Genomic DNA, 17,150 nt, shown 5'->3' on the forward strand with positions numbered 1-17,150 from the left:
TGATCCCTGTAGTGTCCAGGCTCCCCAAGGATGTGACATAGGGCTGCCTGGACAAATGCCCACCCCATAGGTTCAGCGCTTCGAATCCAGAGTAGCCAGCTCCACCTCCAGGTGTTGGCCCTTCCTTGCCCTGTCCACTCCCTCCCAGTTCTCAGAATCCGCAAGGGATGAGGGCACTCTGTCTGGTGGCACAGTGCTGCAAATCCTTCCTTCTCAATGGCCCCTCCCCAAGAACAAACACACGTGGCTGTGCAGGGAGTAGGCAATGCCTTACATGGCCTAGGAACTGGGCACCAGGCCAAAGCCGTCTGCTACATAAGTCCAGGTCTCCAGGGAGCAAGCGCCTTGTCTCGGTCTCTCCTGCCTGCCCTCTGTGCTGACCCCAGGATGGGCAGCAAGAGCTGGAGCTGGGCTCTGGTCTGGGCTTCTGTGGCCTTGCTCATGGTGTGGCCAGCAGGTAAGGCCAAAGCCCCTTTCCCTCTTAAGACCATCTTCCCAGAGAGATGACCTCTACCTGAAGATTTCTCCTGCTGAGATGACAGGCTCCTTCCACGGTCCCCAACATCGTGGTCCCTGCTCTTGCAGTTCTCTGGTCTCTGGATCCTATGTCCCATTCGCTAGCTATATCCGCAGCCTAAACGCCTGGCTTTGATGGTGGTGCCTGGAAGAAATTAGGTCCCCTAAGCCCCGAGGCATGAGCCCTGGTGGAACCCCAAGACAGTGTTGGTTTTGGAAATGAGCAGGAATGGAAGATGAATGCAAGGCCCACAGAATGAGAGGTCTGTATTAGAATTAGCAGGGGCAGAGATTTCTAGTTAGGAAAGGCCCTGCCCCCACTGCTGGGGTCACAGGTACCAAAGTGCTGTTCACAGAGGCTGGGGCCTCCTTGAAGTGGATTCTACCTTTAGGTATTAGGGCTGGAGTCAGAACAGATGGCTAAGATTCCCAGAGCTGTAGTCTGAACCCATGGCTGGGTCAGATGGGCTGTGTGACCTTGTCCCCTGTGCTGCATTCCTTGTCTGTTTGCTCTTGAGAAAGTCACAATATTAATAATGTCGACAGTATTAGAAAGATGGCTCCCACAGGGCTCGGCAGTAAGCAAGCAGGGCTAGCACTGGATCCCCAGGTGCCATGATCTCCCCAGGCTCTGCTCCCTAGACTAGAAGTCTGAGCAGGTGGGAACCTTAACTCCAGGCTTCTTGTATTTGTGAAAGAAGACAGACAGTGTCTCTGTGTGCTTGTGTGTGTGTGTATGTGTGTGTAAAATCCCCAAAGCCCATATTTTGAGAGCCAGAGAAGCCATGGTTGTTCCTCTTGCTTCTAGGGCTTTCTGATGGCTGTTAACTGCTCTCCTGGGCCATATCTCTCTTTAACATGGCTCTCCCTGTGTCACGTCCTGTCTGTCATAGTGTGAGACTACCTGGTGAACAGTCAGCCCTTCCTGCCCACTCACTTTTTACTTGAGAAGGGCAAATTAAGTCCTGGGTTGGGGAGTGTCCTTTTGTGACAACTGTGTGTACGTGTGTGCATTGGGGGAGATCTGGGACAGAGGCTGGACCTTCACACAGAGGGAATTTGGTTCTTGTCTACATGGGTAACCCAGACTAAGATGTGGTTGCGGGCGGTGGTGGCTGAGAACTCTCTGGCCATGTGGTGACTGAAGGGGGCTAGCATAGTGCAGGAGTCCTTGGGATGGGCATTCTTACCCATGGGGCCCTCCAGCAGATGGCAGAGGACAGGCCGGGCCAGGCACCCTTCAGAGAGGCTGTCGATCTTGAGTCAAGGACGGGCAGAGGGAGCGGCCATGCCTCTGTGAAATGCAGTCAAGCGGGGCCCTTGAGGAAAGATTAATGCACAGGACATTCCCTGCGGTTTCCAAATGTCAGCTGGACATGCTGGGAAAATCAAACAGGAAGCCGCGCTGCCCATGGCACTGAAGCAAGTAGCCATCTGGGTCTAGGCCTGGGGGACAGGGTCCCTTACAACATGCTGGCCTTCAGGAGCCATAGGGCTTTGCAAGCTTGTGTCAAATCTGTCTCTTGGGCTTCTAGCAGTCAGGCTATGGAGGTGGCCTTGCCCAGAGGCAGTGGACAGCTCAGGCCATTCAGAGTAGACATCCTGTGCCAAGAAGTGAACTCCTTATGCTATCGGCCCCAGCTCACAGAGCTAGTCTGGGGCTGCCTCTGCTTTTAGGTTTCTTTCTGTTATGCCACTCTTGGAATCTTCTTATTGTGTCCTCCCTAACAAAGCCAGACTTTGTCTTCCACTCTTGGAAACCTCTCATTGTGTCCTCCTTAACAAAGGCAGCCTTTGTCTTCCAAGGGCCTCAAGTGATGGAGATGACAGTCATCTCCCAACAGATAACCACGGTTCTGAAACTGTTTCCTGACTTGCTTCCTTGACCCACTGGGAACATCAGTCCTATCATTGGCAGGACCAGGTGTCACTCCGTAGGTGCAGGTGGCAAGCACACCTGCCTTTGGTGGTGCTCAGTGTCTGAAAGGTACTACAGCTGATGGGGTTGGGGTCACCAGGCCCAAGTCTGTTCCAGTTTCTATAGATTACAGGAGGGCCTTGGCCTGGAGCCAGAGCCAGCCCATTTGCCTCCCACTAAGGCAGAGCAGTAGCCATGGCCTGATGGCTTCTTTTTTTTCCTGCAGATAGCCAGGGTCGGGTAAATCTGAGCTTGGAACCACAAGAACTCGCCGGAGACCATCAGAACGCGTATAGTGGTACATGACTCGGGCTCTGGGCTGGAGTGTCCTATTCTGATGGTGGGATGGGGCTCAGGTGAGCCAGATAGTAGGTATTCCCACAGCCATTTATCATATCAAAACTTTCTCCCAGCACTCCTCGGTCCCTATCTGCTGCAGGACATACACAGCTGACATACCCCACTCTCTACCCTAAACTCTCAGGACAGAGCTTTTCCTTCCCCTTCATTATATAATCTGGACATTTTGTTGCTATTGCTTTTGGTCTCTCTTTTCTCCCTTACCTACATTTATATATTTCAATTTACTTTATATAAAAACAATCCAATGTTCCTCTTTTTTTTTTTTTAAATTATAGGAAAATGGAGAGATGTTAGGATTCTGCTTCAGACAGCCTACCTGTGATGTCACTGCCTACCTGCCACAGGGGCATGGCCCTGCCCAGGGCTACATAAAAGGACAGACCCACCTTGCCCCTCTCTTACCCCCTTACTCCCTTTACCTAACTCTTTCTCTCTTCCTCTGTCTGTCTCTCTGTCTCTGTCTCTGTCTCTGGGGTACTCCTACCCACTTTCCTTCTATCCCTGTGCTCATTCAATAAACCTCATATAATGTAATATATGTTGCCTAGCATGTTATCATCTTATTTTTCTCCCCAAAGGCAGTGCTGAGCACACACAGACAGGAACATCCAGAAAAGGAAGAGTTCCTGGGCAGACAGGAGAGGGTTTTGAGGGGAGGGGGGCTGTCCAGGAGTGGCCAAGTAGAAACTGGATAGCCTAGAACCAACTCGATAGTCCTGGGCTTCCTGATTTCCTTGGGGTAGACAGGAAGGCTATCCCCTGCCACATCCCCAGTGTGACCTGGCCTTCCTCCTGCAGCTCCCACGTCCTCGTCCACGAAGCATGTCACCTACATCCCACCGATCACTCTCATCCCTAGCATGAGCCGTAAGTGGACAGTTCCTACTGCTAACCAGGCCAAGAGGTGGGGGTAGGGAGGCTTATCAGTGTGGGTGAAGTTGAGATATAGGGTGGACCCTGAAAATCACTGGACAGGGTCTGGAACTTTTCCTGGGAACATCTGTTGAACAGCCGGCAGCAAATGAAGTGGATGATGAGTCTGGGTCTTGGAAGAGGGATAGGGTGGGGCTGGCTCAGGTAGCTATGGGTAGCTGGCTTCCTTGCTCCAGAGATACAGCCTTGACCCTAGGAGATTGTCCCCTGGGTAGCTGGGCATGGAGTGATGTCATTCAGTGGTGGTTGTACCTGGTTTCCCCATAGCCTTGAAAGTGGCACACAATGGGAGAGTTTGCAGCACGTGGGGTGACTTCCATTATAAGACCTTCGACGGTGATGTGTTCCGCTTCCCTGGCCTCTGTAACTATGTCTTCTCTTCACACTGTGGGGCCACCTACGAGGACTTCAACATCCAACTGCGGCGTGGTCTTGAGGGCTCCAGGCCCGTGGTCACCCATGTGGTCCTCAAGGTCCAGGGGCTGGTGATTGAGCTGATCAATGGTTCTGTCCTGGTGAACGGATATCGGTGAGCTGGGCCCTGGGGAGGAGTACATCCAGCCTGGCCTTTAGACCTCAACCCATCCCCACTTGGTGCTTTAGGGAGGGGTTAGGGTCAGCACGAGTGGGGAAGACTGGCCCTGCAGATACCCTGCTGAAAGGAACAGCAGAACTTTCTGCACAGGGAGGAGCTGCCCTATAGCCGTTCAGGCCTTCTGATGGAAAAGAGCAGTGGGTATGTGAAGATCACCATCTGGATGATCCTCACCTTCCTGTGGAATGAAGACAGCGCCCTGGTGAGGACATTGACCCAGTTCCCTACAGCCCCCCCCATAGCCCTAGACAGCTCTTACCCAAGCCCCCACAGCCTCATGTAGCCCCTTTCAGTACTACAGACCCCTAAAGCCCTCTGTGGTCTCCCACAGTTCCCCATTCCCCTCTATAAGCCCGCCCCCTCCCCAGTCTCCATAGACCCAAGCTCCCCACAGATTTCACAGACCCCTGAGTCACTCCTGACTTCTCAGAGTCTCCCAAAGCCCATACAGTCTTCGTCATAGCCTCGGCTCATGCACAGCCCATTGCAGCAGCTCTCCCACAGCGCCTGCAGCTTCTGGCCCTATTATAGCATTTTCTCTCTGTCTCTGTCTCTGTCTCTGTCTCTGTCTCTGTCTCTGTCTCTCTCTCTCTCTCTCTCTCTCTCTCTCTCTCACACACACACACACACACACACACACACAGTCTTTTGGAGAATATCCTCTCTGGTCCCCTGGGCAAGTGGGGTGGGAAGCTGCCAGGCAGGCCCTGCAACCAGAGCAGAAGCCCTGAGGCTGAAGCTCCTCTGTCTCACCCTCAGCTGGAGCTGAGCTCCCAATACACCAACCAGACGTGTGGGCTGTGCGGTGACTTCAACGGGCTCCCAGCTGTCAACGAGTTCTACGCCCACAGTGAGTGCCACTGCGTCTTCAGACTAGGTGGTCCTAAGGGCTAGAGAATCAAAGAAGTCCTGCAGGAGCAATGGGGGGGGGGGGAGTGGGACTGCAGAGACATGGAGGAAGGGAGTGTCTGTGTGTGTGAGTGCATGCATGTGTCCATGTGCACATGTGTGTAGGCGTGTGCACATGCATGTGTGTGCATGTGTGCATGTATGTGTGTGCATATGTGCATGTGCGTGTGCATGTGTGCATGTATGTGTGTGTGCATGTGTGTAGGTGTGTGAGGTGTGTAGAGTCCCCTGGGACACACCTCAGAAAGTCTATCTCCTGACTGCGCTTTCTCTCCTGAAGACACCAGGCTGACCCCTGTACAGTTTGGAAACCTGCAGAAGCTGGATGGTCCTACAGAGCAGTGCCAGGATCCCCCACCCACAGCCATCACCAACTGCACAGATAAGGTGAGCTCCTTGATTACGCCACAGTCCCTAGGGCTGGGGACAGTGCAAGGCCTGCACCAGCTGATATGAGACCAGAGCGCTGCCTGGCCAAAGGCTGAAGAATAGCCTCGGTGCCCAGATGGAGAGGGCTTTCCAGCTCCTGAACGATTAGGGAATGGAAAGCTCTCAGGAGGCTGCTGCTTGGGTCTGAGCGAGGCAGGCCAGGCTGGCTCTCTCCTCAGTGGGACCAAACGGATTACATTTAATGGACAGCCACAACCTCCACACCAAGACACACATGTTCTCTGTGTGCAGATGATGTGAATAGAGGAAAAGTGTGCCCACCACCCCACAGTGGGCTGTGGTTGACACTCAAGGACACTTAAGAAGCCCTTCCTGTGAACAAGGAGGACTCATCCTTTGGATGTGACTCCATATTTCCCAAAGCTAGCAGAGTGCCTGAGTCCTCCCTAGATTGTGAAGTGAATGAGAATGTTGCCAAATACTGGGAGTCTTGGCCCCGCACTTGTTTACCTGGGGGGAACTGGGGTAGGAAGATGTTCAGCGGCAGCGCTGGGTCCATGAAGGCCACCTAAGGGTGGGTGTTATCTTTATTCCCTTCTCTCTAAGCCACCATACGGGGATGCATCCTGCATTCTCTTGGGCACACAAGCCACAGGTCAACACGTCTTGAGCCCTGGAGTAGGAAGTGGTGGGAACACAGAGCCCTGGGTCACTCCCTCAGAGCCAAGCTGTACCCAGACATATCAAGTTCACAGTATTTGAGTAGAATAATGTGTAGGATGGATGGATGGATGGATGGATGATTGATGGGTGAGTAGATGGATGATGAATGAGTAGATGGGTGGATGGATGATTGATGAAGGGGTGGATGCTTGGTAGATGGATGATGAAGACAGGTAGATGAATGACGGGTAAGTGGATGGGTGAATGGATATATAGCAAGTGGGTTAGGGTTAAGATTAGAGTTGGTGATTGGTGGATGCCTGGGTAGATGAGTGATGAATGAATGGCAGATAGATGGTGGATGGACGATAGATTTCTGGGTGGAAGGAACCTCCAGGGGAAGAAGGGGCTTCCTGTCTTGGCCTTGGAGGGACAGGGTCCCCATTACAAGTGTCATGACAATCCTGCTTGAGGGTCAAAAGGTGCTTAGCTTGTCTGTGCTCCCCAGGAGGACATCTGCCGCCACGTCCTGCTTGGCCCTGCCTTTGCTGAGTGCAGGCCCCTGGTAGACGTCAATGTGTACTTGGATGCCTGTGTCCAGGACCTGTGCCGTTGTCCCACATGCCCATGTGCCACTTTTGCTGAGTATTCCCGTCAGTGTGCCCATGCAGGGGGCTATCCACAGAACTGGAGGAGCTCTGATTTCTGCAGTAAGTGTCCTCACTAGGGTATAGCCCAGGGTCTTATTATGGGCCAGTCTTGAGCCTAGAGCCTGGCTGGGAAGTCAAGGTAGAGAGAGCGACTTAAGGGCTAATGAGAGAGGGTGAATATCATGGAGAAAGGAGACGGTGGGCAGAGTTGAGGGGAAAATTATATGCCTGGGGGCTCTGGTGGACATGTTGGTCTTGGGGGTGGGGGGCTGTGTCCTTGGGTGTAGCCAGAAGGTATGGATCCAGAACCTCAGACTAGGGTCTCCTGGAGAGCAGTGACCTCAGGTGACCCTGGGTAGAGAAGGATAGCTGTGTAAGAAATGCTGTGTCCCTGCTCTCCTGCCTATTGCTTTCCCCAGCAGATGGCTTTCTGGGACCTCAATGGGCATAGGAGCAAGGGGTGGGCATGAGACCCCTGACTGAAGTGGTCAGGACTCACTTCTCCTGGGTTAAGTGCTATCTCTGTTACAGACTGGCCATGCCCTCTCAACATGGAACACCAGGAGTGCGGCTCACCCTGTGTGGATACCTGCTCCAATCCACAACACTCTCAGCTCTGCGAGGACCACTGCACAGATGGCTGCTTCTGCTCACCAGGCAGGCTCTGTGCCCTTTGCCCCCATCTCCATGGCTACCTTTGGGTTATGGTCCCCAGCATTCAACCTCAGCCTCTGCTGACCCTCTCTATTCCTAAGGGAGATGAGCCCTGATAGGGGTTGCTTCTCATGGCTAAAGGCAGAATGGAAATTGATCATTGGCAAGGCCGAGATCTGTTTACTGAGAATGGGTGTCTTGGGTCCCTGAGATCAGGTGGGGAAACTGAGGCCCAGAAGAGCTTATCCCCATCAGTCCAGGCTGGGGCAACATTCTAGACTAGAGGACCTTCCCCCTGCCTGGGACTGGGGTTGTCTTGGAGGCAGGTTGCACCATGCTACGTGTATGGGGGAGCATCTGTGTTCACTGCCCCTTCTACCAGGCACTGTGCTCGATGACATCACACACTTGGGTTGCCTGCCCCTGGAGCAGTGCCACTGCACCCATGGTGGCCGCATTTATGCCCCTGGAGAGTCCTTCAATACCAGCTGCAGCTCCTGGTAAGCTTAATAGCCTTTGTGGGGGTATGTAGGGTGAGGCTTGCCTCTCCCCTGTACCCCTCCTGCTCATGGACTCCCCCACAGCACCTGCTCCGGGGGACTGTGGAAGTGCCAGGACCTGCCATGCCCCAGCATCTGCGCTGTGCAAGGCGGATCCCACATCTTCACCTACGACATGAAACCCTACAATGTGCATGGAGATTGCAGCTACATCCTGACCAAGGTGGGGCCACAACCCTGGTCCATAGGCATCAGCTAGGGTCCTATGACGGTCAACGGCAGGAGTGAAGGCCATGGTGAATCTTATGCTGACAAGGAGGACCTAGACCCTGTGACGAGCTGACTATGGGAAGCCGGGGTACCTGAGGCTACCTCTAGAACTTCTTCAGGTCTTGAGGGGTTGTGCATATGGGAATTCCACATTCAACCACACATCTTGGGTTTCTTGACAGGAATGTATAAATAGCAGCTTCACTGTTCTGGCTGATCTGCGGAAATGTGGGGTGTCGGATACCGAGAACTGCCTCAAAGCAGTGACACTCAACCTCCACAATCTGGGCAAGGTGAGGACTGGGGCTCTGACTACCACAACATTCAGGGCTGTGAGTGACAGAGGTGGGGAAGCATATGGAGTAAAGAGGGCCCTCAGGTAGGAGCAGCCACCACCCAGATGGAGATTCCAGAACCTACTGCTAGGACAGGCCTGAGTTTCTTTCCTGGCTCTGTCACTGGGTTGAGGGGGGAATTCTATCACAATTCTCTCTGTAAATGGCTTGATGGGTACTGACTGTCAACCACATACCAGGTCATCCGGATCCAGAACAACGGTGGTGTGTTCCTGAACTCCATCTTTACCCAGCTGCCTGTGTCAACAGGTGTGTGGCTCCCTGGGATGGCAGCCAGCTTTCAGCACTGGGTAGGGTCTAGCTCCTTGGTAAGCTGTGACTTCAGTGAACTCCAGTGTTTCCCATGGGGTAACAAGTTGCTACCCCCTGGTTCTGTGGGAACCCTATGTCTAGCAGTACCATCTATGCTCTATCAGGCACAGCTGGCAGTCATATACAACCCACGCACATTTGGGAACTTTGGGCATGGGATTTTCTTAGGTGCCCCACTTCCTGTCCCACTCATCACTGGTCTGTTAGTTGGGCCAGCTCCCAGCATGCCTAACACCTCTCTCCTTACAGCTGGCGGCATCACCATCTTCAGTCCATCATCCTTCTTCATCATAGTGGAGACAGGCATGGGGCTGCAGCTTCAAGTACAGCTGGAGCCCCTCATGCAGGTGTTTGTCAGGCTGGACCCCTCCTACCACGGCCAGATGTGTGGTGAGGCACATGTGGGCTTGAGGACGGGCATGTGAAGTGAGGCTATCGGGGTTGGGCTTGCCTAGCTCTAGGCTGTGCAAGGTGGATGGGATGCTTTGGCTCTAGTAACTTTGGAGTGGCCTAGGAAGACAGAGCCAGCTGTGCTGCCCTGATTGGGCTTAGCCCTGTTGAGGGGTTTCCCTTTGGCTGGTTCTGGAACCAAACACTGAGAAGGGACTTTTCCCCCAGTCCTCATTTGACAATGCTTTGAAGGATGACAGCCCTGGGGAGAGAGTGGGCAGGTTGAACAATCTGCTGACCTCTTGACCCTGGTCCCTAGGCCTGTGTGGAAACTTCAACCAGAACCAGGCTGATGACTTCACAGCCCTCAGTGGGGTGGTGGAGGGCACGGGAGCAGCCTTCTCCAACACCTGGAAGAGTCAACCTTCCTGCCCCAACTCCAAGAACACCTATGAGGACCCCTGCTCATACAGTGTGGAGAATGGTAACTATACAAACCCCTAGGGAAGGGCTAGAGAAACCCCATATAGGCAGGGAGGCATGAAGGGTTAAGGTTAAGGCAGGGAACAGGCTCTGGGAAGCAGGGGAGGGGCAGCCGCATTTCTCTCTTCCCTAGAGAAATTTGCCCAGAAGTGGTGCTCGATGCTCACTGATGTCTCAGGAGTTTTCTCAGCCTGTCATACCACTGTCAGCCCAGGAACCTTCTACTCGGTGAGACCATGACCTGCTGGCCTTGGGTGTGGGCAGGCATGGAAGCCCTTGGAGGCTGGACTCCCAAGGCCCTCCCACCACTACCCAATCTGGTGTTTACTTTTTAGGACAGTTAAAAGGTTCACCAACTAGGAAGCTAAAAAAAAAAAAAATCTCAGAAGGGTTCTTCATGGTCTTAGTGTGTGCCCAACATCTCTCTTGCAAAGACAGCAGGTGCCTGTGCAGGGCTACCTTGTGGCCTTCTTTCCTTTGGTTTCCCCTTAAAGGCTTCCTTCAATGTTGGGCCCCATTTGTATGTGATGGAACACTGCAGAGCACCTTTTAGGGGATACACCTCAACCCTAAACAACACTCTAAAGCCCTGAACTTTAGCACATCACTCCATCCAAGTGGGTTTCCAGGTAACCCACTTCCATGACACCCTACTGGACACTCCCTCCTGAGCCTAGCTGGCTCGGTAATCTTTGCACATCCCATCCAGGTTCCCTATGCAAAGCCACTTAGAATGACACCTTAGATACAGGTTGACCCTTGTCTTGTGAAGACTCTTCCCCAGGGCCCCTACCTTAGGATTCAAACTTTCCAGTTTCTATGCCCAGACCCCAGGTCTGGTCTCCATTCTGGCTGCCGCTTTTCCCTGTAGCCTCTGATTCTGTCCTCAGGACAAAAACCAAGCCATTCCTCCAAAGACCCTGCTTGTCAAAGTACCTCACGGGGTGGCTCCTGCTAGGAAGTGACATCAAAGTTAAATGAGCAACAAGGGGCCCTAGGAGACAGAGGCACCTGACTCCCTGATATTCTGTCTCCCAGAACTGTGTATTTGACGCATGCAACTGTGAAAATAGTGAGGACTGCATGTGTGCGGCCCTGTCCGCCTACGCGTTTGCCTGTGCTGCCAAAGGCGTGCTGCTCAAAGGCTGGAGGGAGGGAGTCTGCTGTGAGTATGTTGAAACACCAAGGCTCTTTGTCACAGGTTATACATCCCCACATTAACTACCTGGAACCTGTCACTCTGGCACAGGGGGGCGGAACTTGGGACCCCCCCCCAACAGCAGCAGCTATCAGTCTCCTGTCCCATGCCTACAAGAACCCTGCATCCTGTTGTGTCAACAGTAGTATCACTAGCCTAAGGCAGGAGTGAGCAAGTGTTAGGCCAGCCCACCAAGTCACTGATCTTTCTGTCCTATTCTTCCTATAGACAATTACATGAGCAAGTGTCCCCAAACCAAGAAGTACTTCTATACGGTGAGTACTTGCGAGCCTACCTGCCGCTCTCTGAGTGAACCCGACATGGCCTGTGGCGTTTCCTTTGTGCCCGTGGATGGATGCACCTGCCCTGGAGGCACCTTGCTAAATGACAAGGGCTACTGTGTGACTGAAGAGGAGTGTCCCTGCTACTTCCATGGAAATGTGATAGCTCCCAGAGAGATGGTCATAGACGATGGCGTGGCATGGTAAGGAAGACCGCCCTCACAACCCTCCTTACCCTCACAGAGCTGTCAGTGGAGGCTCTGGCTGCTTCATCTTCTCTACCTGGAAGTCTGTGTAGCCTCCTCACTGAGGGGTTCAAGACACACTTGGGGTATTCTGGGTGTTGGGGGCACCTTTCAGACCCCCTGAGGAATAGCAGGGAAGTTGTTCTGAGGGTCCTAGATGTCATGGCAGAAGTACTCACAAGCAGTTCTCAGATGAGGTCCTATTCCCTCCTTTTTTTAAAGACAGGGTTTCTCTGTGTAGCCTTGGTTGTCCTGGACTCACTTTGTAGACCAGGCTGGCCTTGAGCTCACCGTGATCTCCCTGCCTCTGCCTCCCAAGTGCTGGGATTAAAAGCGTGCACCACCATGCCCAGCCTTATTCCCTCCTTGGCCCCAAAGACAGTTTCTTTACAAGTCATGGTGTAAGTAAGCTTTATATTGTGATAACAGAAGCCTGCGACAAGATTTAAAGAGAAGTTTGTCTTGGCTCGTAGTTCGAGGCTTAGCCCATGATCTGACATAACAAGATGTGACACGATATGGTGAGTGGACCCATGACTTTGAGCCTGTGGTAAAGCAGCACATCATGGCAGAAGAATGTGTAGAACGTAACACACCTCACAGCAGGGAAGACAAAGTGAGAAGGGTTGGGTTAAGGTCCCACTGTCCCCTTCAATGACCTACCTGCTTCCTACTTGGCCCTACTTCTTAAGGGCACTACTACATCCTAGTATTAACACAGGCTGCTGACTAAACATTTAATGTATAGGAATGTGGCATTCAGGGTCTTCCCAAGGACCTCCCAACAGCAGAAACCCTCTTGGCCTTGGGAGGATGCAAGGAGGCCCATGAAGGCCCAGACCTTGGTGGGGCATGGGAAGTAGTTGGGCTAAAATGTAGGAGACACTGGGCCCAGAGCGAGGGTACAACTGTCTCTTGTAGCACGTGTGTAAACGGGAAGTTGAGCTGCCTGGGAGCCCTGATGCAGAGAAGCACAGGTAAAATTCCACCCTGACCATCCTTGGCTTGCCATGACTGCTGTGCCAAGATGCTCTAGGGAGGGAGGTCCTGTGGGCTTTTGACAGTGTGGTCACAGAGCTCTTGCAGTTGTGGGCTATACCTTTTGGGGCAGGTCCACACAGACTGGATGCTTGGGACAGAAATAAAGTTATTCAAGACCCAAGCTTGCCACCTGAACAGTAAGACCAGGAATGTCCTGCTCCCAGGCCTCTCTCACATGCCTATCCTCCTCAGGGTGCAAGGCGCCTATGGTATACCTGGATTGTAACAATGCCTCAGTGGGTGCCCAAGGGTCTGAATGCCTCAGAAGCTGCCACACGTTGGATGTGGGCTGTGTGAGTAACACCAATCCTCATTCACCATCCCAATCTACAGGAAGAGCTTGGGGGAGGGGAGAATATCGCTGGGCTCTCAGTGGTTTTGGGTCTTGCGGACTCTGGGCGGCCTCTTCCTGAGCACTCCCAGGACAGGGTCTACTTGCTTGGTATCCTGGGCACCTGAATAGGGACGAGGGAACAGGCTGCTGTTTCGGTCCCTAACCAAGCCACCTGTGTCCACAGTTCAGCACACGCTGTGTCTCGGGCTGCGTGTGTCCCTCAGGGCTGGTGGCAGATGGGAATGGGGGCTGCATTGCTGAGGAGGACTGTCCCTGCGTACACAACGAGGCCACCTATAGACCTGGGGAGGTCATCCGGGTAGACTGCAATAACTGGTAGGTCTTGGGACCCTCAGAGGTGGGCAAGAGGTATTGACAGGGACCCTGGTATCAATTGGCCTTGGTGTTTTAGGGGTCTCAGCATGTGTCATGGGGGCCAAGATACTTATAGAATCCCATTCTGTGGAGCAAGGACTGTTTCTCTAGCCTGGGGTTATTGGACACCAAGACCAATGCTTGATGTACTTTGAGCTTAATTCCCCAAGTGAAATGGCATGCTAGCTTAAGACCAGGACAGCCAGTCTCAGAGGGCAGTTCCCTTGTCAGCAGTGACCTTTCCTTTCCCAGCACCTGCAGGAACCGCCGGTGGGAGTGCACTGATCAGCCCTGCATGGGTGCATGTGTGGCCTATGGGGATGGCCACTTTGTCACCTTTGATGGTGAACGCTACGTCTTTGAAGGCAGCTGCGAGTATACCTTGGCTCAGGTGTGTGGTCCCCAGCTCCTTCCAATGAGTCATCCTTTTCTGCTTGGCCCCATCCCCATCCCCATCCCCATCCCCGCTGATTTCGGGGCTATCACCAGAGCCTCATCTCTTCCCTTCTTAGGACTACTGCAGAGGCAATGCCAGTGCTGATGGGACCTTCCGTATTGTCACTGAAAATGTCCCTTGTGGGACGACAGGAACCACCTGCTCCAAGGCCATCAAAATCTTTGTGGAGGTGAGAGTACATTTGTAGCTACTGGGGACTGACTTCCTCCCTCTGCAGCTCCACTCCTGGATCTCCAGCCATGAGGTACTATCTAGGACAGGATAGCAAGTGACCCAAACCTGGGACCTACAATAACAGACTCTGCAATAACTGGTAGGTCTTGGGACCCTCAGAGGTGGGCAAAAGGTATCGACAGGGACCCTGGTGTCAATTGGCCTTGGTGTTTTAGGGGTCTCAGCATGTGTCATGGGGGCCAAGATACTTATAGAATCCCATTCTGTGGAGCAAGGGCCGTTTCTCTAGCCTGGGGCTATTGGACACCAAGACCAATGCTTGATGTACTGTGAGCTTCCATCCTTGAGCCAGAGTTAGATCAAGGCTTTCAGGACCATGCTCCCTACAGATCAGGAGGAGCCTTCCTACGTTTCTGGGCTAGGGGCTCCAGAAGTCCTTGGTTTGTGGCAGCATCGCTCTAGTCCACCTCTGGCTAACCTCAACCTTCTACTCTGTATGTATATCTCTGATCATTGTAAAGACAGACACTGGGCTTAGAGGACACTCAGGTAATTCCAGACAACCCATCTCAAGACCCTCCAAAGGCTCTTTTTCTAGTAGTGTTATTTTCAGGTCTTGGGAATTATCGGTATATTTGGGAGGGATGTCATACTCAGTACCCCACCTATGGCCAAGGAATGTCGGAATTCACAGAGCCAGAAGCAGATCTGCTGGCTTGGCATGCATCCCATCCAGTGGGGGAGGAAGGTAGCATCAGGTCACCTGAAGTGGGTGGGGGATGGTGTGAGAGAGAACTGTACATGTGAGCCTCTGGAGATCTGCAGGCATGTGCCCTGACTTCCCCCACCCCTCACACAGTGATCTCCCAGCTCCCTGAAATTGTTGCCCTGTATTTCTCCATCTACAGAGCTATGAGCTAATTCTTCATGAAGGGAACTTCAAGGTGGTAGAGAGAGGGTCAAGTGGGAACATCCCATTCAAGATCAGATACATGGGCATCTTCCTGGTCATTGAGATGCGCAGTGGGATAGTCGTATCCTGGGACAGAAAGACCAGTGTGTTCATTCGACTGCAGCAGCATTACAAGGCAAGTGTGGCCACCAGGCGCCCTGCTCTGAGGCTCAGCTCTGGCAGGTCTAATGCTGGCAGCTCACAAGGCTGCTAAGGGCTGGTCCACACTGAAAAGCCCTGGCCATGGAGGCCACACGCAACACCAGGTTCCAAGAGGGGTGAGTTGAGCTTGCAATGAATAATGGGGTGTACTGGAACCATGATTGGGGAACCAGCCCTGCCCACAGGCCTCTGCAGAGACAGTCTTCTACAGATAGGAAGTGCATTTCGCCCACCTGCCCCAGGACCCTATAACATCCACTTGCAAGTTCACTGGGTGCAATCCAGGGAAAATGGGCTCTTCCTCTGTTCTACTCCCAAGGCAGGCTCTGTGGCACATCACCTAACTGCTCAGGGATTCTCTCTCCACATATGTCTGCAGGGCAGGGTCTGTGGCCTGTGTGGGAACTTTGATGACAATGCCATCAATGACTTCACTACACGCAGCCAGTCTGTGGTGGGAGATGTGCTGGAGTTTGGAAATAGCTGGAAGTTCTCTCCATCCTGCCCGGATGCCCCGGTGCCCAAGGACCCCTGTACCGCCAACCCTTACCGCAAGTCCTGGGCCCAGAAGAAGTGTAGCATCATCAACAGTGCAACCTTTGCTGCCTGCCACTCTCAGGTAGGGCCTGGCCTTGCTTTGCGGGGCTTGAAGTTGACTGCTTCTTCCTGGTAGGACTTGAGTCTTGTTGGACTAGGCACATAGCAGGCCTCTGAGGACCATCTTGACCCAATCAGAGTACATGGTCCATGGCCCTGGGATTTAGAGTTCTAGGTCTAAACACCAGAAGGACTCCCCCAGAGGAAATGGTACCTGGTTCTCATTAGACTTCAGAGGCTACCTCCTGTCACCACAACGAAGACTTGGGTGTCTGGATAAGACGGTGGCTTTGCAACACAGGCTTTCAGGCCACGGCCAGGAAGTGCTCATAGGTCATGGGCAGCCAGTGCTACTCACCTGTGATGAGCGTCCCAGATCACCACAACCAACCTTGTGAGCAGGTGGCTACCATGACCATGCCTTGGTTCACTGTGACCTGACAAGGCTGACTTTGAGATGCCCTCAGTGGCAAAAGCAAGAACTCGAGTACACTCTGGGGTTTGCTAATTAGCACAGTGTGAGTGGTGGGCCCTCTCCTCCACAGAACTAGACAACTCTGCCATGTTAAATGGTTAACCATATGCCCTGCAGCCGTGCCTGTCTAGAAATTAAACAATGCTGGATAGTCACCACCCACTACTTTAGCGGTTCTCAACCTGTGGGTCGCAACACCCTTAAAGGCCACGTACATTACGATTCATAACAGTAGCAAACTTATTTATGATGTAGCACTAAGATGCCATGGTTAGGGGTCACCACACCACGAGAACCACTTCACCACTTCCTTGGGGCACGCTCACAGGGGCTGGAGGTTCAGGTGGTCTCAGAAACAAGCTCATTCAAATGGATGGGGGGGATAAAATTTTCTGTCTCCTAGAAATTCTCCACAGGAATGAGGCAGGAGGGTGTCCAGGAAGGGGCTAACATCAAAAAGAGAAGCAAGGAACTACCGGAAGTCATGGGAAGAGCAATCCAGGGAATAAATTGGCTATGGGAAGGATGGCATAGGATAGGGGCTAGTGCACTAGAACAGTGTACAAAGGCAGACGTGGGACTAGAGTGTAGTGCGCTGAAGCTATGAAACCTGTAGATCATGACTGGATCAAGTAAAAAGATGCAAAGGGCGTTCATGATGGTGTACAGGTGGGTAGGTGCACATGAGTGAAGGGAAGCAGGTGTGAAAGTGGGGCAGATGTGCAGGCATGCAGTTGTATCGGTGAGTATGCAGGTAGGTACACAGGCAGGCAAGCGGCAAGGTGAATATTTGTGCAGGTGTAGGTGGTCAGGGAGACGGTGCTGTAAAGGTGAGCAGCTGTGCAAGTGGATGGATGGGTACGCAAATGGACAGGAGGGAAAGTGCACAGATCAACAGGCAGGCAGATATGCAAGCCGTAAGGAGGGCAGGTATGCATATGCACAGGTGTGCAGGTT

At 52.9% G+C, this 17,150-nt stretch overlaps 1 protein-coding gene across 1 annotated transcript in view; it reads left to right on the forward strand.

Moving 5' to 3' along the window:
* Window positions 1-362: 362 nt before the first annotated feature.
* Window positions 363-17,150, forward strand: part of Muc5b (mucin 5B, oligomeric mucus/gel-forming) — a 35,134-nt gene continuing 18,346 nt past the window's right edge. The window contains exons 1-25 of the mRNA XM_051145114.1: window positions 363-457; window positions 2,661-2,732; window positions 3,596-3,664; window positions 3,998-4,259; window positions 4,416-4,527; window positions 5,085-5,175; window positions 5,515-5,621; window positions 6,796-6,997; window positions 7,469-7,594; window positions 7,974-8,091; window positions 8,176-8,314; window positions 8,544-8,654; window positions 8,897-8,966; window positions 9,279-9,419; window positions 9,739-9,903; window positions 10,036-10,130; window positions 10,941-11,067; window positions 11,329-11,584; window positions 12,548-12,603; window positions 12,860-12,960; window positions 13,186-13,337; window positions 13,629-13,767; window positions 13,889-14,002; window positions 14,916-15,095; window positions 15,501-15,740. Of these exons, the coding sequence (XP_051001071.1) occupies window positions 388-457; window positions 2,661-2,732; window positions 3,596-3,664; window positions 3,998-4,259; window positions 4,416-4,527; window positions 5,085-5,175; window positions 5,515-5,621; window positions 6,796-6,997; window positions 7,469-7,594; window positions 7,974-8,091; window positions 8,176-8,314; window positions 8,544-8,654; window positions 8,897-8,966; window positions 9,279-9,419; window positions 9,739-9,903; window positions 10,036-10,130; window positions 10,941-11,067; window positions 11,329-11,584; window positions 12,548-12,603; window positions 12,860-12,960; window positions 13,186-13,337; window positions 13,629-13,767; window positions 13,889-14,002; window positions 14,916-15,095; window positions 15,501-15,740 (3,315 nt within the window). The 5' untranslated portion in view covers window positions 363-387. The remainder of the gene's footprint in view (window positions 458-2,660; window positions 2,733-3,595; window positions 3,665-3,997; window positions 4,260-4,415; window positions 4,528-5,084; window positions 5,176-5,514; window positions 5,622-6,795; window positions 6,998-7,468; window positions 7,595-7,973; window positions 8,092-8,175; window positions 8,315-8,543; window positions 8,655-8,896; window positions 8,967-9,278; window positions 9,420-9,738; window positions 9,904-10,035; window positions 10,131-10,940; window positions 11,068-11,328; window positions 11,585-12,547; window positions 12,604-12,859; window positions 12,961-13,185; window positions 13,338-13,628; window positions 13,768-13,888; window positions 14,003-14,915; window positions 15,096-15,500; window positions 15,741-17,150) is intronic.

The sequence above is a fragment of the Acomys russatus genome, chromosome 5 (genome assembly GCF_903995435.1).
Source record: "Acomys russatus chromosome 5, mAcoRus1.1, whole genome shotgun sequence".
In the NCBI taxonomy this organism is placed as follows: Eukaryota; Metazoa; Chordata; class Mammalia; order Rodentia; family Muridae; genus Acomys; species Acomys russatus.